The 25,455-nt window shown below is 39.2% G+C and overlaps 1 protein-coding gene across 4 annotated transcripts in view; it reads right to left on the reverse strand.

Moving 5' to 3' along the window:
• Positions 1 to 25,455, reverse strand: part of klhl13 (kelch-like family member 13) — a 45,285-nt gene that overhangs the window by 14,008 nt on the left and 5,822 nt on the right. For 2 of the 4 annotated variants that reach the window (XM_004563957.3, XM_004563958.4), the window contains exon 3: positions 1,370 to 1,511. In XM_004563957.3, coding sequence (XP_004564014.1) covers positions 1,370 to 1,511 — 142 coding nt within the window. Of the gene's footprint in view, positions 1 to 1,369; positions 1,512 to 9,481; positions 9,554 to 21,384; positions 21,709 to 25,455 lie in introns of those variants that run through there. The other 2 variants (XM_012922694.4, XM_004563955.4) reach the window with 2 other exon arrangements.

The raw sequence follows: 25,455 nt of genomic DNA on the forward strand, positions 1-25,455 counted from the left end.
ATGAAAAACATCAATACTAAAACTTTCAAATACGGCTGCTGCCAAAAAAGGAAAAAGCAGTCACTGCTTTAGGGCTCAACACAATGAACTTGTATGGTTCAGTGAGGATAAAAACAAAATGCCGTCAGCAACGGCCTGTCAGACATGAGCTCATGGACCTGAAATGATACGTGACAGCACTCTAGTCTTGAGCTGGAGCTGACCGACTTGATTGTTGCCTTCATATTTTCTTGGCTTTCTTACGCACAACTGGTTCAAAGTGACATGTTTAGAATTACAGGGATTTTTTTCTCTTGTTGGCATAGAAACCTGATGCAAAGTTACAGCTAAAAGGCACTACCTACACTAAACATGGGCGAACACACTTTAATTCATAAGTGGATATTGCACTTATTCACCCAACGCCTGATTTCACAACCTACCAGCTGACTACCACTTCTGATTATGGTTATGGCGGGTTGCACTAAGAATGTGCAAGCCAAAAACCGCCTTGAGGCGACAGTTACTGTGATTTGGCGCTATTTAATAAAACGAAATTGAATTAAGCAAAAAAAAAAAAAAAACCTGTATAACACATACCGACTCACAACCCCTGCAATAATCAGTGGGCGGGTTTTTTGGTGGATGCTTCCAAATGCACCACCTAATTGAGACTAACAGATTCTATAATCAGGGTGTACGATCACATCAGGCTAGAAAAATCATTAGCATTCCCTTACTGTGCTGTGGCAGCAAAAGATTAATGAGCTGCAAAAGCAGCCAACGGCCATTCATTTTCAGTGAGAGCCGATGACGAAGGACAGTTATTGCTGTTGCAGCAAACAGCATGATGCCAGCACTCACTTGCACAACTTTAGGCTGATCTTCACTTTGCACCAATCAGCGGTGACATGCCAAAGCTGCCACCAACTGTAACATTTATGCAGCTTCCTGACTTTTTTTTTTTTTTTGGGGGGGGGGGGGTTGTGTATGTACAAGATGAGTGAGCTTTTGTTATATTTTTCATCAACAGTAAATCAGGTTGCGCTCACCCCTTACATCAAATTACATAGACACCAAATCCCAACTGTTTTGGATTATTACTGAAACACGAGACGAGATATTAAACTGTGCCCAGGAATCCATGGTATCAATTCCCTTATGTTGTGTGATACCGCAATGTTAACAGTTTTTAATCTTCAAAGAAATCCAATTAAAACAAATATTCAACATCTTGCTGGCCTGCAATCTGCAAACACCTGTGAGCAGAGCTATAGAAACTACTCACGAGATCGCCAAAGAAATGGTAAGGCCAAACATTAATGTTATTATCAGACGAAGGTGATATTTGACTCTACACTTTGTTTTCTCTATGTTTCTGCACTCTCACCTGAAGAACCACTGAGCTGTGCGTGTTGCTTGTGAAAAATCGAGTGTTTCCAGTCTTTGATGCCTGAAGGTGAGCAGAGATGCCCATATCACCATAGCCCAGAGCAACTTTCATGTGAGCGTCGTCGTCCTCCACGAGGGATCTAATAGGAAAAAGGAAATAAGTTTTTCTTTTTTTTTTTCTTTTTTTAACTTCAAACGGGTAGCAAATGCACATTTCCCTCTAATTTTAGCTTCTGGAAAGTAGGACAGATGCATTTTCAAAGTGACACTGCTTAAGGACATTTTGGGCGGCGGTAGCTTAATTGTTAGACTGTCACCTAAAAGTTGTAGAACTGCAAGACTGAATCAGCGAGGGAAATTGTGGCAAAGGAAGTGAACGAGGTACAATGATCTTCCCGAAGCTCTAACCAACCAGACTCCAGCTCTAGGCCACTCCCGAGTCTTAAAAAGCTGCTCATGAATTCCATGAGAATATACTAATATGCAAGAAATGTTTCTCCATAATATCAGTAAAACATTGTGAAATACCCAAGGCTGACATTGCATCCGTTCTAACTTTTGTTAATTAGCACTTAAATGAACATGCAATGATATGCACTAAACATTCTGTGGAAAAAAAACAAGCTTTGAAATCCCAATGTCATATTCACAGCCTTCATTATCCTCTTTAGTTGTATAGATGAACAAGTTATAGGCACATATGTCTGTGTCACACCACCAGCACTAACATCAGCAGGATCTGGCATGAATATTCAACACGGTGCCAAAATGACCTCTGCCCTAATTTACATGAAATGTGATGTGGATATTTGCTGTAGCCACAGTATACGAGCCCTTTTGCCAGAACTGAAGATTTCCACTTAGGTGGATGTGGTATAACGGTTCAATCCCAAGCTCCTTCTGTCCACCTGTCAAAGTGACCTTGGACAAGAGGCTAAACTCCTAATTGGTCGCAGTGGTCAGGAAAGCACCGTGCCTGGTAGATTCCTGCCACCAGTGTGTGCTTGTGAACAAGACACAGACAGGATAATATCACTATATAAATGGAGACATACACCATTTCCCACAGTACACAGTCAATATTTAAATTATGAAGAGAAGCTCCCTGAATTGTCCCTGGATGATGAATAGATTTCATTCTGGACAACCTCTAGCACCTTCAATCTAGAGCCTCCATCATGTTAAAATGGCAAGAATATACATCTCAGTGAAATACACATGGACATAAAGTTTGCAAATGGATTCGCCACTGACAACTGCATCCTGTCTTCCAATACATTCAGCAGCAGCTCACCTTCCTTCCACTCCCCTCTTCTTTTCTTCGTGCAAGGTTTTTTAGTATTGCGCATTTCTTACAAACACTGAAACCTCTGGAGGCCACGGAGTGTCACAAAACACATTATTACACCAAAATATTTGAAAAAGTAAGTGTGAAGGTGAAAGTGAAGCGCCTGGCTTCAAGTTGACATTGAAGGATTTTTCTGCAGTGCACAAAAAAAAAATGAGCTAACTGCAATGGCTAAGTGATAAACAAACAAGAATACCGCCCGATGTAGACTTAGTGACACTTAAGCTGTTTTTTGACTCAAGCTGGATGTTGATGGGTATCACAGCTATGTAATGCATCATCTCTTGAAATTTAATGAGGAAATGAAAAGAAGAAAGCTTCTAATGAATTTAAATGAGCTGCGCAGCACTGAAAAAGATCATTAAATAGAAATAATGTGACTAATGGTGAAAGCATATTACATGTCCAGTGATTATTTCTCAGGTTTCAGAGCTTAGGGAGGGGAAAAAAGATAGGATACAAAATACTGCTAATGATGATTGAAGCAAATGAAAGTTTTGGGGCTTTTTTGTTGTTGTTTTGCATAATGTCTGAGCCATTTATCCTTTCGTGGATCCTACACAGTAAGAGTCCTCTGGGAAATCTTGCAGCAGCCGTCTGTGAGAAAAAAGTCAGCGCCGTGGGAGCACGATAATTTAGCATTTTGTTATAATCTATGAATGTGTAAAAGGATGAAAATTCAGATACAACTACGACCTCGACATGTGATGTAATAGGGTGTAAAGTCCCTAACTGCTCCATAGAGGGTGAACATGGAAAGATGGCAAGTGTGACTCAGATCCCCAAGGCAGATACTCTCGGGATACGAGTACATTTTGTTCAGACAAAACTGACATTAGAGAATGAAGCTCATTTGGGTACAAGAGCTGTGGATCAAAAGAAGAACAATACTAACATTTGCTATCAAGCAACACAGCTCTATAGTGTATATCATAAGCAAATCATTTGGATTGCTTTTCTACTCCAAGTACCAAAAACAAAACAAACACAAAAACAAAACAAAAAACAGCTGACTTTGGCGTTAACAGTTCGCAAAAGAATCGGAAACACCTGTCTTGCATTTCTAGAAAAGCAAGAACATGATGACAATCCGACAATAAAAACAATGATGTGATTGAATAAGGGCAGTTGTTTTAATGGGAAAGAAACAAAACTTTCTTTGCCAAGTCTGCGTCCACAGTAGCCAATTAAAAATCTGTATTTCTAACACAGAATGAAAACTAGGCTTGAAATATTATTTCTATTCTCCATGCACTATATTGAGATGACATAAACAGCAATTAATGTGCAATTGGGGCCTCAAACAGTGTTAATTTTCAGACGAATACTGGCCTGGTTAGAAATCCTTTTTTTTTTTTTTCACCCCACAAAAATGTCTGGCTCAGCATAGAAGTGAATTTGCGTCTTCAAACAGACCCCATAAGCAGGCAGCGCTTGTCAGATATACGAGACTAATGGAAGTAATTTGAAGTTCTTGTCTGGCTGAGCGCTTGATTTTTTAAAAATTTATTTATTTATTTTTTGTGGGTAGTGGAGTGGTTTTCCCATTTGTGAGTAAATGTTCCCTGTGCTTTGATGGGCTGTTATTCAACATCACTGAATAAAACATAGCTTTTACATGTTAATAAAAAGGCTGGGTGAGCCGCTGAGTGTCACGCTCTTCTTTCATATGTATGAAATTAAATTAATGGGGCATATTTCGGTGGAGGTAATATTTTAAAATTGCTTCACATTTAAACTGAAAAACAGTTTATGTCTGTCCCAATAACAGATAGATAAACATACACACAGGAGGGTGTACAGTTATTCTTTTTAAGTATACGGAAAACTACACACCCACAATGAATAATTAAAGAACGCTCTTGATATTGAGAGTCTCCTAAATATGTCTGTTTTCTACTTAGCAGCAATATTCGTATAGCAACTCTGATCACAGAAAAAGGGAGCTGCTCAGTCTAATAACCAATCATCTAGTCTTCAGATTTCCTCAGCATCTCTAACATGTCTGGTTTTTACTTAATCATAAATAAAGAAAACATAGTCCCAGCTGGTAAAGTAAGTTGGGAATATAACACTTGCCTCCATCTGCATTACATGCATATCTATTTTAAGACTGATCTCATATAACGTTATGTACATCAGTAATAAGTAGGCAGAACATTGCTTATGTAAATTGTACATCCATTAAAGCTTTTGATGCAGGTCTATTATAGGAGTAATCAAGTGTGATGGTGTGTTCATCTGTTACATAAAGATTTGGTAGCACAACATGGTACATCTGATTAGAAGAAACGAGATAGTTAAAGCTAGGTATTTTGCTGTGATTCTAATTCTTCAGGACACTGAACATGTCATGAAAAAGAAAAACACTTTGATGACATCTCTTTTGTGGGGGGAAAGAAAAAGAACAGGGGAGAACTCGGGTTTTTAAATCTGCCATCTATTTGTATCATCTCCCTGTGTCTGCATGGATTCTCTCTGGCTTCCTCCCACAGTCCACAGACATGCAATTAGTAGAGATGGACCGATCCGATATTACGTATCGGTAGCGGTCCGATACTGACCTAAATGACTGGATCGGATATCGGAGAAAAATAAAAAATGTAATCCGATCCATTAAATATCACGAAAGCACCTCACAAAACTTGCAACACGCCGTAACTCACCTCAGAACGTTAGCACGTCAGAGCAGTATGCCTCACGTGATAGAGTGGCTGTGGCATGCGGGACCTGTCGGTGGTCTGGATAGCATTTGGAGCTTCGCTAGCAACCTGGCATTTCATCTCCGGCAAAGTTATCCCCGAGAGAAGTAAAGCAAGTGTGTAAGTCCATCTCTGAATGTTTGTAAAGCATTCCTGCGTTAAGCTTAACGAGCGACTGCCTCTCGCTCTCCGGCTGCTACTTCAATCGTGAAACTGCTTAAATGATCAGCTGATCGGCTTTTCTGTCGCGACTCCGTCTCTCTTCTTTGTTTTTGGCCCACTTTGCACCAGAAAGAGGAAACCAGCGGCTGAACAACAGCAGCACGTTTAAGCTTGATAAGCTGTTGTTAGAATTTATTTAATATTACTTTCTACACCAGGATCCTTTTCTACGTAGCTGACGCTGGTAACTGTGCAGGGGCGGATCTAGCAAAGTTTAACCAGGGGGGCCGATAGGGCATTAACTGGGAAAAGGGGGCACAAAGACATACTTTTCTTTCTTATTCTCATTTAAAATGTCTAGCTTTTAATAAATAATTATCTGACACACAAAGTTTTAATTTGATGCAAAATAAATAGAAGTCCATTACTGTATATAGTGACTATTAAGTCTAATATATATACCCTAGTAAGCTATAGTACTTTTTCCTTTGGGAAGGTACCATCTGTGCAGTCTGCAATTTTGTTGAAGAAAGATGTTGAATCTATTTAATATTTCTTGAAAAATAATTGATTTCTGTGCATTTTTTTTTTCACACTGCATCAAATTAAGGTTGATTACGTCGATTAAGCATCATGAGGTGGCGCGTGAGGGGTGGTTCCCTATTTTTTATTTATTTATTTTTGTTGTTGCTGGGAGTTGGAACCCTATTAGTTAGGTTGCTTAATATTTACGCTAAGTACTCTTTAAAATACCAGAATAGGGAGGATGGTGTAGGTTTAAGTTTATTAGATTGATCAGTATTGCTGAACTATGAAATATTTTTTTTGTATACAGGTATAACAGAATAGCTTTAGTGTAGTTGTTGTTTTAAACTTGAGTATGAACTTGCAGACTTGCAAAATGCAGCAAGATATTTTAAAAAACAGTTTTGTTGATTAAAAAACACTATATCGGATTCATATCGGTATCGGCAGATATCCAAATTTATGATATCGGTATCGGTATCGGACATAAAAAAGTGGTATCGTGCCATCTCTAGCAATTAGTAGGGTTAGGTTAACTGGTGATTCTAAATTGCCCACAGGTGTGTGTGTGTGGCTGTCTGTGTTAGCCCTGGTGACCTGTCCAGGCTGTACCCTGCTCTCTCTGCTCACCATATGGCAGCTATAATAGGCTCCAACCACCCCCATCACCCTGAATTGGATAAGCAGAAGAAAATGGATGGGTGGGCTAAGGGGAAAACAGATGCAATTCACAGAAAGGATGTAATGAATGCTAAAAGGCCGAAATAATTATTCACACCTGCTTCTATCAAAGTTTGCTTTGATATTGGTACAGATTATACATGCATGCATGTTTAAACAATACTAATGTTCTCCTATTTTTCTTATGTGGAAGCCAGTTTCTGCTGAATGGTCCGTGTACAAAGGGCTCCAGAGCGCTTGTGGTTTAGGTAGTAGAGTTGCTCCTACAGTCTATATGTCAAAGTATCCTTGGGAAAGATATTGAAGCTCAAATTGCCCCTGATCCATTCATCACAGTGTACATGTGTAAATTGATACAATAGTGATTAGGTATAGATAAAGGCACTGTAACAATGTATAGGTGATTGGGTGAATGAGAGTTGTAGCAGAAAAACCAAACTAGTTCCAGTCCATTTGCCATTCTTTTTCTAACTGTAACATCACAAACTTTAACACTAAACATACTAATTGAGTCAGACAAGCAGCTCTTGGGGTTTCTGCAAAAATCTGAGCACCGCAAAGTCTGACTTTGGGGTAAATTTGCTGGATTTGAGCTTTTGTACAGAAAACTGCCAAATTTTCTGTTATTATACAGATACTCACAGAGGCTCATTATCCGTTAATTGAGTACGTTTGATTAACAGTATCTTGTTGCTACTTACCCTCTTAAGCAGTCCCTATGGGGGGACTACTTGTTTTTTTGTTTTTTTTTGTTTGGTTGTTGTTGTTTTACTTTTTAGAGACTATTTTCTTGTGATGTGTAACTCAAATAGGTCTCCTTTTCCACAATAGTTAACCCAAAATTGAAAAAACAAAACAAAAAAAACAAAACACACCTCTCAGCAAAGGTAAGATTTGCATTAAAAACTGGATGCTGCAGCAAGGACTTCACTATAAAAATTATATTCTTACCATTATTAGTCAAGAACAGAGAGAACCATAACTATAAGGGATCAGCTTGCAGAGTCTCACTTCAAACCCTATGCAGCATTTACAGAACTGCAAAGACTCATATAGCATGGTTTTTCACAGGACTGCACATGAATGAGTCCACAAGTGCAACATGCATTGTTTTTTAAAACAGTGTCTTTATTTTTAAAAACATCACAGGCTGCAGGCTGGCGAATCACCTGCAATACCGCTCATTTGACCTGAATAACTGACCTCAAGCAATGTGACAGAACTGGTCTACTTTCACTGGCCGCAAACCATTTTGTCAACGTTAAAGACTGTATTAAGACAGTAGTTTTGATGGTTTTGACAAAGATCAAGATTGAAATGATAATAAAAAAGGGAAGATCACTCTCCTGAGTTACAATTAAAAAAAAAGAAAAAGGATTCGCCATTTGAAATAAAATGCCATTTAAACACATACAGCATTTTTGCCTTTAGGTTTCAGAATAAGTAAATGGTGAATCATTAGATCGTTAACCTTGCACATATTAAAGAAACTCAGAAATGCATAATAATTACTGAACTCCACAACTAAAGACCCAACAAATCAAATGGTCACTTAAAAAAGATCTACACCATTAACTAAGTAAAATAAAATGCTCATTACTGGCCTGATTGCTGCTATTGTTATGCTTTACTCTGTGAGCAAATAAAGTATGTAAGCGAGCAGAGATTCATTAGTCTGCAAACACAGAATGGAAATTAAATGTCTGCTTGGGTATTGTAATGTTTTTGATGTACATTAGTGTGAAATGTAAATAGCCATCTTTCAGTAATTATTTTTATAGTAACTGTTGCACAGTAATTAACTTTACCAACAATTATAGATGCTGAATCTTTTTGCCGTGAAGGAAAACTGCACACAGGGCTGGAAATGCAGAATTATTAACGATGTGAGGCACAATTACTTTGGATCAGTTGGACGTGGGAAAAAAAAGGGTTTCAACTTGCTATACTATAAAAATGTCACTGAATGCTTTTGCTGCCTAATCTGGTTTAAAAGTCATTATTGTTCATCTTTAGACTCATTATTCGTGCTAATAAAAAATTTAAAAAGTTAGCTTAGGAGTTGTGGGCGGAAAACTTTCTCCTCTTTTCTTCACAGAGAAACTTTAGGCTCTGATAAGCTGAGCTGACCTCAAACTCACAAAAAGCTTCATCAGGCAGGCTTTTCTGTCACCTCACTTCGCTTCACATCTTTGCACTTTAACACACCACAAAGACTTCAGCAAACTAACATTCCTGTGTAGACTTTTTTGTGAAGACTCAAACGATTAGGCCAAAGACATTTGGGATATATGATGGATAAACATTAAGAGAAGGTCAGGGTGAATCTAATTGTTATTCCTTTCACATGCTGAACTGAGGAGCTGGTAGGAGGACCAATGAGGATACATAAACAGACAAAATAAGCACAAAAACACGGAGACCTCTACCACCACAGGAGGTAAGGAAAACTAGAAATATGAGATCTAGCTATATTACTACAGGTCTGTTACATATGAATGATTAAGAATTAAATACAGCACCATCTTTTAGATGACAATGAGAGAATGGAATTGGTAATAAGGTACATTTTACAAGGAGATGATAATGGACCATGTCTAGCAGGAACACCATTACCACGAAATACTGATGGCTTTAACAATAGTCACAATCACACTGACACAGAGCACAGGCGATGTACTGGTACATTTACCCCGTCAGGTGGTAAGTCGGACAGGCAGCGAGGAGAGAGTGGGTTGTCCAAACCACAAAGGAGTGTTGGTGGCTGCCGGAACGAAACAAAGAAGACAACAGCTACAGCATCCCACATAAAAGTTCTGCTCTTCCTCACAGACCAGAGAACGGAGTCTTGAATCTCTAGCTGCATCCCTGAGCAGTCTGAAGATACAAAGCTTTAGTGCACACAGCACTGACCAACGCAAAAATAATATGTATATTATGTTGGATTTTTTTCTCTGATCTTGAATAAAAGTACTATTACATTCAAATAAATTCTACTAAGCTTCTATATTATATGCGTATATAACATTTGCACAATCACATACGAACTTTTTAAAACATAGCAATATATAACACTGTATTAATTGTGGCATTGTGTTTGTATGAAAGATTATGCTCAATAAAAGCTGTCACAAGTTCAACGCTAAACTCATTTCACAGTTTAATACTCAGCAGGTCATGAAGCACATTCAGCCTTTGAACACGGAGGGTGGATGAATGCAAAACTGCTTATCAAACACTCAGTATCATACACTGTCACACATATTGCCGGGGTAATTTCATTAAAAGTCAGTGCCTCCCGTCTGATTTTTTATTTATTTAATTATTTTTTTGTACAATAACTTGTATGTACTACATAAAGCCGTGCAAAATCTTGCCTTTGCTATGAAAATCTTGAAGTACACAGGATTGAGGGCAAACTTTTCACATTTTAAGCCACTGAAGAAAGTTTTTTCATATAACCAACTTTAAGAACAAAAATCACAGGATACATCAACTTGAAAAACAAAACGTCATCAGTTTAAGGTTTTGCATAAAGAGTAAGAAAACCAAACATTGGTGTCGTGGATGTGAAAGAAATTTAAAAAGTGCACTTTGGCTAAACTTCAAGGGGTAACGTTACCATGTGGGATAGGTGGCTGTCAAAACAAATTATAGCATATCTACCGTCTCTCTATTTTTTTTAACCTGCATTTTGATGCCTTGCTTATCTTCTGGCTGTGATTCATACCGTGTCAAAATAATTTTATAATTTAGTCATATTGTAAACGGTTGCAAATGTAGCTAACAGCCATGAAATGGAGAAACAAAACTGATGTTCCTTAGTTCTTTAAAATGCTGAAATTTGAGCTCACAGAAAGGCATAACTAACATGTGTACTTTGAGGGCCTGTAATGAAAAATATACTATTCATAATATAGCATGAAGGTAAAATTTTTACATTTTCTCCAATAAATACGCTTAAACAAAATCACAAGTTACTTGATCATGTATAGAATAACCCCCCTATTCCCTAGAAGTTGGTATTATATCAGAAGCCTTAATATATTCTAAGAAAACCATTTTATTTCATTTGACTTTAAAACATTTTAATACATGCATAATACTGACCACTTCACAAGCTGAGTGTGAAGTAATAGATTACAGATGATATAAATCCCTCTTTTAAAGTCAATAAAGAGATCTATCCTAGATTTTATGCATAGACAAAGTTGTTAAAATTACTATCAGGTAGTACCTTGAAATGCAGTTACCTTAGCAACTACATTGGCACATTGATAACAATTCAGTTAAAGAATCTGTATAATGGTGGTACAGATGAAAGCCTTTGTTCAGGTCTTTCCTCAACCACTAGAAAATGTACTTCTAACTACAACGACAAGTGCAAAATATGTGATGCTATACAATCCATTTTAATATCAGTGAGATTTGCATGAACAGGAATGTTGCCTTAATTTTCAGCGAGCCGGAGGAGGAAGCTGAAGGGTTGAAAAGAAGTAATAAGGGAAAGGGTGGCAGCCTATCCAGTCCCTTCATGTCAGTGGAAAGCTTAAACACATCCTTACACCACTGACAGTTCAGGAAGCTAAAGTCAACTTGGCTTTCTCCTGGAATGACAGCAGAAGGGTCTTAAAAGATTAATGAGTATGGCTTTACTGCCTCGTCATGTTTAGCCTTGCATCGATAGGAACTTTATTAATCTCATCTGTTTTAGGTTCTTTGACATTTGTGGGACCAACATCACATTTTCTGGAGACAGATGCTTTTAAATTTGTAATGCACCAGAAATTCTTTTCACACGTAATAAAAACAAAAACAGATCACTTTTTCTTTTTATTCAGCATTGCATGTTATATATATATAAATGTTAACAAAAAAACTTGGTGTCTACGCGTGCCATCAGAAAAGGCTTTCCTGTGTCAGTTTCTGGACCCCGGTGCAAAGTAACCAGGGTAAACGCTAAGTTAGCATTGCAGTCCTCGGTGCTCGTGTCAGATTTATTGTCATATTGCATTTATTTCCCCATTTGTTTGGCTGTTGACATTATTTTGAATCCTACTGTATAAATGTAATCATGGAGGCCACACAACTTGATTACATCAATAACTAATACACAGAATAGAGTGTGTCTTTATGAGGACATGGAGAGAAAAAACGGAGACACCAATCATAATGGCAGTGGAGGGCACTAAAATAGCGCAGCCATTGTGTCTAAACAGGAAAAAATAAAAGAGCTAAACAGGCTGGTGCGTTCAAGCATAATCAAAGGCATTCTGTTTCACGTCTTTGCCTCCGACAGACGGCTTTTCATGTCTGATTTCATTTTTTATTGAATGCTGAACTCATTCCCTGCTTTCACACTGGAGACTGGAATTACCAGTGCAGGTCCAGTTTTGAAGTTGTGAAACATCTATATCGTCTAGCAGGGAGGGGATCAAAAGTCTTTTGAAAAGTCTGAACTTGGGATTTTTCGATTCCGCAGGCACTTGATTTATTGGGATGTGTCTGTGATACCTGCCCACACTTTGCAGACTCACAAAAAAAGAAGAGAGAAAAAAAAAGGAGAGATCTCTATTCTTAGGTTGGAGAAGCAAAAAGAAAGAATCATAGATAAAATTGGTGAGAAAAAAAAACAGCATCATAATCTAAATGATCATGCTTTGGGGTGAGCCTATCTCTTGTACAAAGAGATACAAAAACGTTAATATCTGATACCGATATGTAAATAATAATAACAAGTCCGTCAGTCTGACGCCTAAAATGCATTAATTACTGACAACAGTGGTAAAAGCTGAAACCTCTTAAAAGTAAGTGGAAGTTTTTCTGTGCCACCTTAAACTGTACTTAACTGCATCCTGTTTACTTTAGGTCTCAGTCACACATACCTGATGACTGGTCAGTGATCATCTGGCAAACAGAGGTTACAAGGGAAAGAAAAGAAAGAAGAAAGAAGTTCATTCTCAGACCTGTTTGTGAGTGGTCGAAGGAAAACGTTAGCGTGAAAGTGGTTGCAAAGAGGATACTGCACCAAAAACCTCTTTGTGATTGCTTTGTTAGCTAGCAGGTTGCCACAGTTACATGTAGATGTAGTTTGTGTGGAAGGCAACAACCTTTCTGCAAACACTTGCAAGCTACTCACCCAGCAGTACTGAAATTGTACAAGTACAACACAGATCAAAAAAACTTTTACCCTGAAGGTGAGCACTCTCGATTTCAGGTTTGCATCACACATTTTCAAGTTTCATTACAACTCAGAAAGTAAATAGTACAATCTATGCAAATCACAAACGACAAGAACATTGTCCAAAAGATCAAAGCAATCACAAAGAGGTTTTGAGTGTAGCACCCTTTTTGCAAAAAAATTTCACCTAGCAACAGCCAGCAACCACTCACCAACCTGTCAAGGAATACACACATTTTTCCCTGGAGATTACCTGGGGGTTAGTGTTTAGTCTCCAGGCCTGTGTGAGTCCACCTCTGACAAACTAAAGTGGCTGTAAATAGTTTAGAACAACTATGTGAAATAAAGGATAATGTAATGATTTGTAAATAATGTAGACCTACTGAAACGTGACAGTTTACTACAAACATCTCTTCTGAAACACAGGTCTCAAAATCCAAACTTACTGTCAGTGAAAAAGAAGACACCATGAAGTCCAAGTAACTCTCAGTCAGAGAGTTTTAGAAAAGCCATTCCTAAAACTTGGAGCACACCAGCCTCAATAATTATGAAATTGAAGAAGTTTGGGAGCACCTCGGCTTGTCATAAAGTTGGCAGTCTAACTCAGTGGTCAGTCAGAGTGAGATTCATAGGTCCTCTGAAGAGATACCTGCTGGAAGGATGGCCATGCCGATGGCACTTCATCAATCAGGCTTTTAAGGTAAAGTGGCTAGACAGAAGCCACTCGAGGAAAAAAGACATCTGACAGCCCAATTGGAATTTGTCAAACGGCATTTTCAAGGACTCCAAGAACATGAGAGAAAAGCTTCGGGTTTCATGGAAAAACTGAAGTCTTCCATCACAAGCTACTAAAGCTTGGGGTGGCTGCATCCTACTGCAGGAGTGTAGTGACCGAGGAGCTGCGTGAAAACTGTCAAATAGATACACAAAACCTGCTCCAGAGTGTACAGAAATGCTGATCCTGGCACCTATGGATGAGATTGCAAGAAGCTCTGCTTGTAATGTCCTGACAAGTACGAGGAGGGGCTTTGATCCATCTGTAATGTTGTAATTAACAATGAAGCTCTCTTATTTTAAGACAAGAGAAAATAATTACTATTAAGTGCGAGAGAGAAAGAGAAACCGAAAAGATATCCCCCCTCCTTCCCTCCAAGGACACATCCGTGGCAAACACGGCTCATGCATCATCTGTGGAAAGACTTGACGATGGCAGTTGAGAGATGCTGCCCTTCCAATCTGACAGAGCTTGAGAGGATCTATAAGGAAGAAGGGGATAAATTGTTCATGTTTGCAAAGCTTGTAGAGACTTACCCAAGAGCCCAAAGCTTTAAATGCTGCCAAAGGGACTTCCAAAAGTACCAAATTAAAAAGGCCTAAATAATTATGAAAATGAAAGACTTCAGTTTTTCCATTTTTAACAGATTTACGTATTCTTGTGTGACCGATGGGCAGAAAATTGCAATTTCATCCATTCAAGATCAAATCTACAAGATAAAAATGTGTCAAAGTGAAGGAGCTCACATACCTTCTGAATCCACTGTGCTTTGAGTGTGTGTGTGTGTGTGTGTGTGTGTGTGTGTGTGTGTGTACTCAACAAAAAGATCACAAGACTCCTACAGTCTGGCTGGTGCCCTCACAATACACTCTCTAGCAGCTGAATCCAAAGCGCTTGTGAAAATAGAAAGGCACAAGACAAGGTGACAAAGTGCACGGAGAGAAACAAAACAGGGACGACTGGGTGAGCACCTCTGAAGCTAAGTGAGTGGAGTCAGGAGGAAAATCCATTTGTCTTTAGTAAACAGACACCTATAGTGAAGCGTCACTCTCAATCACTGAGAATAGCAATGCAATAATGCTATGTCCTGAGCAGCTCCTATTCATGAAAAAAAAATAAAGAGTACAGTACAACGATCAAACACTACATCACATCAATCATCATCAAGAGAAAACACCACAAGTTTACAGACTCAACAGATTTGGCCTTTATCCATCCATTCTCTCCCACTCATCCTTATCAAGGTCATATTGGGGGGGGGGCTACCTTAGGGCGAGACATGAATTACACTCCGGACAGGTCGGCAATCTGATGCAGGGCTAACACAGAGAGACAGACAACTGAATTCCAACTCAGAACCTTCTTGGTGTGAGGCAACAGTGCTAACCACCAAGCCACCGTGCTGCCGCAGCTAAAAAAAAAAAGCCCTGTAGCTGGGAAAATGCAACCCAACCTACAGCATCAGCCTAGACATATGAATGTCTTAATCCCCGCACACACGCGTGCTTCAATTTAGCTGCTGCACATTTCTCAGCATCTCTATGTTTCCCTCAGCAAAAACACGCTTTCTTCTTCAACTAACCTGAAAACTCTAGGTGCAGCTTTTGTTTCGCTTCCTGCACCACACACACACAGACCCGCAAAACAAGAAACAGTGGGGAAGAGAAAAGGAGGAAGTGTTACAGTCTTTAAAATTCTCCTCTCATACCATCTCTTTCCATCAAACAGACCTCGGTGCATCCAAAGTGTGACAGCGGGTCTGTTGGATAGACTGCAATAAGAAAATGTGTTCACAGTGAAAACAGAGATTTTAATGAAGTTATTGTGCAGACAATTTTCCACCCCTTTTTGGTCAAGAGTTACCCTAGAAAAGGAAGAGATCACTCAGTTCTTTTCAGATACCTGTGTCTAGATGTGTCAGACAAATTGCATTTGCTCTGTTGATTCAGATGAAAATCGGCACTTCCCTAATTAAAACGAAGCCTTCTGAATCAATATTCACAATGCACTGGTCACACAGTCAACAGTTATCCTTTTAATTGCTGGCAATCACAAATGGAAGCCTTATTTAAAATAGTATGTAATTAACCTGTTGGTTTTAATTAAAAACAGAAAAACTAATGAATGCAAAGGAAAATATTAAGCTTTGGGCCCGCTGATATTTTAAGTGCATGGTTGGGGCTCTCTCTGTCTAGGACAAACTATCCATGATCTCCAGATAATTGCCCGAATCGCAGCTAATAATCAGTCTCCATATGCTTTAATGAGCCTGCAATTACACCTTATAATCAAAGAGCACTTTGAGGTCAAAGTTCCATGAATACAACTGAAACTGAACTTTATCTGAATTTCAGGAAAAAAAGAAAAAGAAGAAAAAAAGTTTCAGCCTACACCGCAAATCGCTAAGTCAAGAAAGCTTCCCACGGTGTTTGCTCATAGGTGGAACAATCTGTCAGCATGTAACAAATGTTAAATCAACCCGAAGGACGTTGTTAGAGGTAACATGACCCAGCAAGGCCTGCTGTATGTAAGTCAAAAGAACAACCCTCAGTGCTCTACCCGGGGCACTAACTTGCCCTGGGTAGAGCAGTAATTAAGCAGAGGCATAACTTTGCATACAAAGGGGTTTAATCTTTCAATATCCAGAAAGGGACGCATGATTAATTGTAGATCCTGCCACAATTGTATAGGTCAGCAATGTTTATTTCTATTTTTAATTCCCCTGACTGTCCCAATGTGGTATCGTCTCTCTTCCATTAAACCAATTATATTCTTTCAATGTGAAAACTATCCAAGTAGAACAGAATGTACTTGGAAGGGAGTTTTTTCTGGGAGTGAATGGAGAAAACTTGCAGCTCTTATGGAAAAAGAAAAGAAACAAAGGTGCAAATATAGTGACAAAGAGTAAGGTAGCTCTGACTGACCCTCTGACAAGAGTCAAGAATCAGATTTTTCTTTCGGGAATCTATTGTTGGCTCTGCTGGATTTGCTTTCCAATCCAGTCCTTAAACCTGAAATAACACTTTCTTTTTTGCCCAAATGTTCTCTCTGGGCTCGACAGCTGTTCTGATTTTTCTAGTCGTCCTCCCCAGTCTTTAAGGCAACTGTACTATTCTTCATTTTACAAGTCACTGTTTTAGTTTTGGGATTATAAAAAGATTTTCCTCTCTCGCTGCACTGTGTTCTGACAGACAGTAGCACTGTGAGTCTGATGTTATCCACCTAATAAGGGAGTTCGATTTGGTTACTGCAATGCATTTTTTTTTTTTATTCTTGCCAGATTAGATACCTACTTAGAGGTGAACTGTTTGGTGAAAGTACACCCAACTTCATCTTATCTTTGAGTAGGTGTGTGCATGTATGCGTGTGTGCATGTGTGTGTGTGTGTGTGTGTGTGTGTGTGTGTTAGATGAGCGCAGATATGACAGTTTCACCTGACTGAACTCAGTTGATGCTCTGCCAGCCAGACTGCCTGTGCCTCTCCTCTGGCCTTTCAATGAAAATAAATGATCCCTGGGTGGCTGTTTCTTTTTCTACAAAATGGCCACAAGTCAGCGGGAACTTAATGTCCGCTCCAAAGGGAAGGGAAATTAAAAGCTCAGAGACAATTTTCTAAAGTTCTTAATTTATCCACCAGCACAGCAGACGTTAAGCTTCTTTGTGTGTGCAGGTAGATGCATACAGATGAATATCAAAGCCGTGATCCAAGGCTGGCCTTGTTTAAAAGTAGCGGCAGATGTTGATGCCGTGATGACGGGGTTCAATACTATAAGCTTTTTCAAGCAAACTATTAGCAAGCTATTCAATTTGTGCAGGAAGCTGGGAGTGCGCCGTAGCATTGCTTGACATGAAGGGAGGCACACCAGTGCTTTTTTAAAAGAATTATCAACTTCTAAAATATTAAATGTGCTCCTCGGCAAAAATAACTTGGCCCACTTTGTGACAAATAAACAGAGCAATAATTAACCGCCTCTTGAGCGAGTCTCTTGTCTTGTTCAGATTCCCATTGCCAATGTCTTGGACAGCAGTTAGCTAAGGAAGTCTTTGTTCTGTTCTGCAGCCTTGCCGAGCTTTAAGTTGCAGTACTTTTTTTTAATTTTATTTTTTTTAAAAAGCCGTCACCAGCAGCAGACCAAAATTGTTTAAACTGCAGGACAACAAACTCTCAAGCAGCAGCTGAATGATATCAAGAACTGCCAAACTGTGACCTGCCAGCCTGCTGGTAGGGAAAAAAGGCAAAAAATACAAAAGCTCTGGTTAGCAATGACTAAACTTTCAAAATAAGAGCAAGGGAATTTCCTGCTGCAAAGATTATCGCAGAAGACACGGTTTAGAGGGGGTAGACAGAACATGAGCCAAGCCAGTATATTAATGATTTCTCACTGATCTCCAAATTTAGTTGCACTTTTAAAGAGGTTTTCAGCATTAGCTAAAAACAGCACTTTCAACTTTTCTGCTGTCACAGAAGTTAAACTCAGTCAGACCTGACTGAGTCCAATTAACACATAAATCACAGTGTGATATATCTGGTGAAACTCTTGAGAATACCGCCACTCTTGATTTATGTATTTTTAACCATAAAAAATGCCTGCGATCAGAGGGAGCTGAAATTCAAAGTCAAAGCAAATGAAAATCTACATCTCTTATTTAGTTTGTCAGCTGTCAAATCAAACGTGATTATTTTCAGAATATTTGAATATAGATAAAATTTTGATTAAAAAAACCCCAGAACTAAACAAAACAAAGACTGACAGGAAAAAAAACCCTCAAGGTTGGACAAAATTCACAAAAATGGTGATAACTAAAGGGCTATTTACCTCAGAGACAGCAAAATTCATTTCATAGCAGTGGCACTGGGGATTTCAGCAGCAGCAGAAGGCTTTTAGAGCCACACGAGACATGTGAAGCATCTTGATTTGCAAAAATCTGTTAAACAGATTCTCGGGGCTTTCATTTTATGTAAAGCTGTTCAATCTGTATGGAATCTAATGCGGTCACACCACTTACACTGCTACAGCCGCAATACAATTTAAAAAAAATATACATAGAAAAATCATCTTGTCTATAAAAATAAACCTTTTAATGAACAGACATCGCGTTCTGTGAGTGCTGGATTTTATGGTCCATTTCTGTCATGGAAAAAAGCAACAGCGATCACTTACAGACTCTTTGAGGGTAAATATTAAGAAGCAATTTGTTTTCCAGACTTTCCAGCATTTTCCCTTAATTGCATTATACTGACAAAGAGTGACGGGAATGTGGGGACAGGGAGAAAGGGTAATGACGTGTTAAAGGTCCCTGGCAGGAATCAAACAGGTGTTGGTGTAGTTAAGGCTGCTGGCTCACCGTGATGCCTCTGAGAGGAGATTACAAAAGACAGCAGTCACATATATTAAGTGCTTACTACTGAATCACCGTAAGATGAGGGATGACATTCATTTCAAGGACTTTTTGTGGAGGAAAGATAAACCCAGTGCTTTTTCTTCACTGAGCTCGAGATTAGTCCACACACCATGCTGCCAGTGAACCTTAACTATTCTTTTCTGGCATGAAATCTGCACCACAGGCAGTTCACTAGTCCATATATAGATTAGGGAGGTTTCAAAAGAGGTGAGCACATTGTGCAAATACATCTCGTTTCTTTATACATGATGAGCACTGTATACTCTAAAAGCTCACTCTCCTGTATCCACCCTGCTCGGGATACATATACAGAGATGACTCTTGCAGCAGATGGAATTAGAAATGTGTCTGGAGTCAAACAGAGGGAGGGCCTATAAAGAGTGACTTCTCCCTGCCCATAGTGTAACCTATAATTGGGGGCCCAATATCAGCGCGCCTAAAAACACAGCTTACTATTTACACTTTTTTAAAATAGACGTGTTGTGGTGGGGCAGGGCCACACTTGGCAGGATGAGGTGGATTCTCAAGGCCTGAATATGCTTCACTTGTCAGCGTGTCCACATTATCTCCCATGAACAGAACCCAAACGATGTCTGCAGCCACTTAAGTACACTTGATGTGCTTTTCCTCCAAACGGCATGCTGACGTGCTGGTGAGAAGATCCTCCTCTCGAATTTGCACAATGTCAAGCCTTGAAAATAATGTGAATAGTTAAGCTTCAATGCTTACAATCTCTGACAAGGTCTTGATTAATGCTATGGCAAAAAGGCGTTACCGGCATTCAACCAGAATGCAGAAAAGTCACTTTTAACGCACTGACACAGCAGGTTTTCCTTTTTCCAACAGTGACGCACAAATTCAGCATATCTACAGACTGAATTTTTTTTTTTTTTTTTTTTTTAAATGCTCATTCACTTTTCTCTGTTAATAACTTTTTCCACTTAATTAACTTTAACTTCTTATTTACAATTAACCATTTACAGCCAATTTACGACAACTGCTTTTATGGGGTCTGTGTCGCCGTTTCAAAGAAATTAAATTAACAAGAAGGTCAGTAGTTTGAGCTACAGGCTGTCAGGAAATGAGGAAGCGCCTTTTCCTCTCGGTTGCTACCATCACTGAGATGCCCTTGAACAAGGCCTTTAACACCCAACTGCTCTGCTGGAGATGCTCAATTGCCAATAACTGTGACTGCCGGGCAGGATGTTTAACCTAAACTAGCCTGATGAAATCTAGATTAAATCTATAATTAACAAGTCAATAGTGTCATTAGTGAACTTTTATACATACAAGATCTCACAATTTAGTCCTCTCCAGGATTCAGGACATACTATCCAGTTTAGGTTTATGCTACACAATAAAAATGTATTTCGTACATTTGCTTGTTCATAGCTGTGTTTTGAGTATGAACAGTTCTACTGAGGATATTTAAAGGGGAGCCTGACATAAGAGAAGTAAAAGCATGGCTTTCTCTTACTGTGCTGCACTAATACAAAAATAAATATTTGAGTAAAACCATCAAAAATAATCTCCTAAGCTTATAAAGATACATGATTACTGGGAACTGCATGAATCCAATTTTGCAGAAATCCCTCTAAGTAAGCCCAGTTAGCCTCTGAAATTCCCTTTAGGCTTTTCAGTTAGCCAAGGTTGTCTTGAAAACTGTCACTTCCAAAATTGTTCTTACCATCTGTAAACCAACCCCGTTACCGTTCAGAAAGTCAAACAAGACACTTACAGGTAGAAAAAAAAATGTAAAGAGAGATGATGGCAGGGACTGTGTGAACCACTCCAGATCTACCCTTCCCCCTTCCTCCTTCCTGAACAGTAGCAGATGACAATAGCTTCTAAACCAGGGCACGCCAGACATCCTGACAAAGGCAGGCTCCTCCCAAGCTGCTGAGTCCCCGGTTCCCAAATAAACACAGCCACAGGGAGAGGGCAAGAGTCGGGGATGTGGAGCATGCTGTGTCCAGACAAGCAGCAAAATGAGTCCTTTTGCCCGAGAGCAAGGCACTCTCCCAGCAAACCATAAAATTCATCTTGGACAAGGGAAATCTCTTGACACACTACAAGGCTTAATCGCATAATTAGGGCTGCAACAAAAACAACGGTGTCACACTCATTTAAAAAAAATAACATAAAATAAAATATTAGAAACTGAGAAGCAAATAACTGCATCTCCATATGCGCTGCTGCAATTGTATATCTTGAATGCTATTCAGCTCTTACTCACATGTAAGCAGGCGAAAGGGGTGAGGACCTGGATGTCTTAAGAACTGGCACTGGGAATTTCCAGCTGACAGGAGAACCGCTTTTCCATTTCAACGGCATGTTGTTGTCACCAGAATGGTGCTACAGCAATACCAACAGCAAAGACCATTTCCATGAAAAGGTTCCCAATGCAGTCTTCCATCCCACTCTGCCCACACCATTTAAGGGGGAGGGAGAGCAGCAGCGGCACCAGCAGCTACAGAAATACACTGGTAAAGGCAGTGCGGGCTACAGTCGGGGTTGTGACTTTAGCGGCAGCACTGAGAAGCCAATAGATTGCATCCACCACGACTACTTGCCCTGCTGCATTCACAGTTGTCTCGTGGTAGGAGGGGGAAGAAGCCCTGCCTTCTCATCACCCTTTCAGGGTAGTGAATAGCCCAGTAGCTAAGCAACAGTGCCACCTTGTTAGATGAGCTGTGATTACAGCTCTTGGCTTTCGGTGCAAATACAAGGATGGTAGATTAAGAAAAATATATATACAAGTAGAGCAGGGCGATATGGCCAAAAATATTTATCACGATATATATTTGAAAATTTGCGATAACGATATAACCGACGATATAATTGATGCGAGACAAAATACAACTCCACAACATTACTAGCGCAAAAAGACAGCCTTCCATTTATTTTCACTTAAACAAGAAGCTGGTTTTTATGTACATTAAAGCTTTATAAAAATGTAACAGTGCAAATGCAAATTCCTTGCTGAAAGTTTAACCAAAAGGCATTTCCAGTAGAAATGGGCTGACATATCCTGAGCATAACCATGTATAATATCCACTGAAGTTAAAAAGAGGTGCTTTGCAACATTAAACTGCAGTGTGCAGTACGCATTTTTCGGACCATAAGGTGCACGGGATTATAAGGCACATTAAGCGAAACAAAGCAGTCAGATAAATCAAACTTTATTAAACTCATTCTTCTTGCTTCCTCCACTTCTGTACCATTGATTCATTAATGTTGAATTCTCTGGCAGCTGCTCTATTCCCATGTTGTTGCAGTATATTAATGACTAACCTCGTATTGTGGATGGATTATCTCAGTTGTTCTCCTGACTGAAGTTTGGTCCGTTTACAGCATCCTGCCATGCGATTGCATTTGTCTCTAACCATGAAGAACCTTCACGTTAACTTTTATAAGTGGAAAAGTGTTAGTGTTCGTCCTCCAGCTTCACTGTTTATGTTATGCTAACATAGCTGTGTCGCTAGCGATCACGTAGCACATCATTATATACCAGCTAGCCCAACTTCAGTAACCCTACAAACGTTACTGCTGTTTAGTTTCCTGTCTTCATTTATGTTGGAAGTGATAGCAGAGCTGTACGTTTGATTTTTTTCAGAAATCTCTCAGTCAGAACATGCTATATCATGCTTAGGTAACTAGCGAAACTAGCGAGCTAACTTCCGCTAGCTTCCTGCTAACTTCTAACTCCGTTAAATGTAATAACTTTTGTTTTCATGGATGCCTGGAAGTTAAACTTTATAGTTACACCTGGTAAAGCAGCAATGCTGATCGTTTTATTAAAGATGAAAGAATTTAGACAGTTTTTAACTCTAAGTGATGCTGCAGTGTTGTTTGACCTGAAGCATACGGAGTTTAGGACCCAGATTACTCCCAGATTTAAGAGCATCTTAGTCCGACAAATACGACAATAACAACGGCCGCTTGCATGTTCTGCAAAAAAAATGTGCTTTGTTGTGTATCTGACAGACAAACACCAAACCAGTTCCACATCACGGAAGTTGCACCATTTTTACAAACCAATTCTGGTTCATCTGTTTCACTCAACAATCGGCCATGTGCGTATGAAAACAAAGGCACTGCGCATGCGCGTTTTACTCCCATTCTATCGCGATATTTCATTTTCCTATCGTTGCCTAACATTATACCGGTATTACCGTGAACGGTATAATATGGCCCAGCCCTATATACAAGTCAATTAAAAAACAAACAAACAAAAAAACAACCAAAGGATCCAGTCTCAAGAGATGGGCATGTCACTGATTAAACTATATAGTTCTATATACTAAGTACTGGACATGGGCCACTATATTCATATTCCCATTGCCTTTTAAATTAACAGTACAGAAAGAGCGCAAATTGATCAAAATTTTAACTACACTACCTGAACTGTTCCACTTTACCAAACCTAAGCATGTAGGGATTTGGAGTCAACTGCAAGTTGATGTTCTCTTCCTCTTAAATTATCCCCCACACAAAACTGATTGGAAGGCGATTGGTGGTGCAGTTGGATAATGACCTAAAACCATGGAAGCAACCCAAGAGCTTATTAAGGCAAAGGAGTGGAATGCTCTTAAATGGACAAGCCAATCATCTAACTTCAAACCAACTAAGCCCACCTTTCCCTTACTGAAAGAAATAAAACGGAAGGCACAAACAAGACCCACAAACAAGCAGGTACTGGTGCTAGATGCAGTGAAGGCAGGGCAATGCATTCCACAGGAAGAAACATCATTTGGTAAGATGCTCTGACTCAAGACTTCAGACAGTCATTAACTGCAAAGGATTTGCTGTAAGGAGTCCCAGTAGGCTTTGCTTTAGGTCACAATACCTTTGAGATACAATGCAACACCTTTTACAATCCATCTGATTAATAGATCAGATGATCGAACACATCGACAGCTGAGATTTACACTGATGTTATAGAATATTACGTTACGGACTACAGCCAGCTTTTTAGCTATAGCATAATTTTCTACCTCTGCAATTAACTAGAGGAGCCTAAAAACTGCTGCTCAGGCTGTACGAGTCAGACTGTGGTCACGGGACGACAGAGTTGTCACTGTGATTGTGGCTGTGGCCATGGCTGTGCTTTGGACACGGGCATGATTAAAAGGCTTTGACACATTGGTTTCTGCTGCGAACTGAAATGGCTGTGCATACTGCAGGTTCTGAACTCTTGTGCTGCGTGGGTAAGTCATTTGTCTTACCTACGCTTTCTTGGCTGGGAGGTCATAGAAACAGTGCAGAGTAGTTACAGCACAGCGAGACATATCCTTAGCGCCACAGATTGGCTGATAAATGCAACCACAGTTTATGCTATGCCCGCTTCCACAGTCAGAAAGGGCAGATCCATCTAAAGGCTATGCACAGTTATACATATGCAACAGGGCTGCCCTTGAAAGTTAACACTTCATTTAATGAAGCATTTAATGAACATATCTAATTTGATTAACATTCCCCAACTCAAATCAATTATTTATCTACCTGACAACAAGGGCTGTGAAAACTAGGAAAACTGACCAAAAGTCACTCTTATTTGAAAAACACACACAAATATTTTAAATAGCTGCACACATTATATGTGCACATTATGTCCACAAGTGGTCAAACAATAGAACTAACCTGAACAGGTACATGTACTTCAACATAAACATGCCATTTACAAGCCCTACATTACCACATATTACAAAAAATATATATATATAAATAAATAATAATTTGCTTCTATTATAAAGAATGGACATTCGACACCCTTTGCGAGGTCTGCTGTGGCAAAACATGGAAGATTAATCGTTTGCTCAACATGCAAATGGGAAATAATCAAACCAGCAGGGGGCTTAGGTCCACGAAGCTTTGATCATCATCCTGTTCTCTATTCAGTATCTAGCCAGTTAAGGCTCCACGATTTGATGTCTGCTGACAAAAATCTATTTTACCAAACAGGAGTCAGAATGTAAATCATTATCTGGAGCCAAGATGGGGTTTCATCTTTCTACCATTATTATCATACGACTGTTTTAGAAATTATTCCAGGCGTAAGCTTATCCCCTACGGAGCCGGAGCACTCTGAAAATTTTGTATTTAACAGCTGTGGTTCAGACAAAAAAAAAAAAAAAAAAAAAAAAAAAAAAAAACCAGCCCTCAAGTTTTTTCATGTATTTTTTTTATCGTACTGTTATTGCCTGTCTTAGTTTTTGGTTTTTTTTTTGGTTTTTTAAATGGTACACATAATAACAAACTAAAAGATTTTTTGGGGGGGAAAGTAGTTTTAAAAAGTTGAAAAAAA

This window comes from Maylandia zebra, linkage group LG10 (assembly GCF_041146795.1).
Source record: "Maylandia zebra isolate NMK-2024a linkage group LG10, Mzebra_GT3a, whole genome shotgun sequence".
Classification (NCBI taxonomy): domain Eukaryota; kingdom Metazoa; phylum Chordata; class Actinopteri; order Cichliformes; family Cichlidae; genus Maylandia; species Maylandia zebra.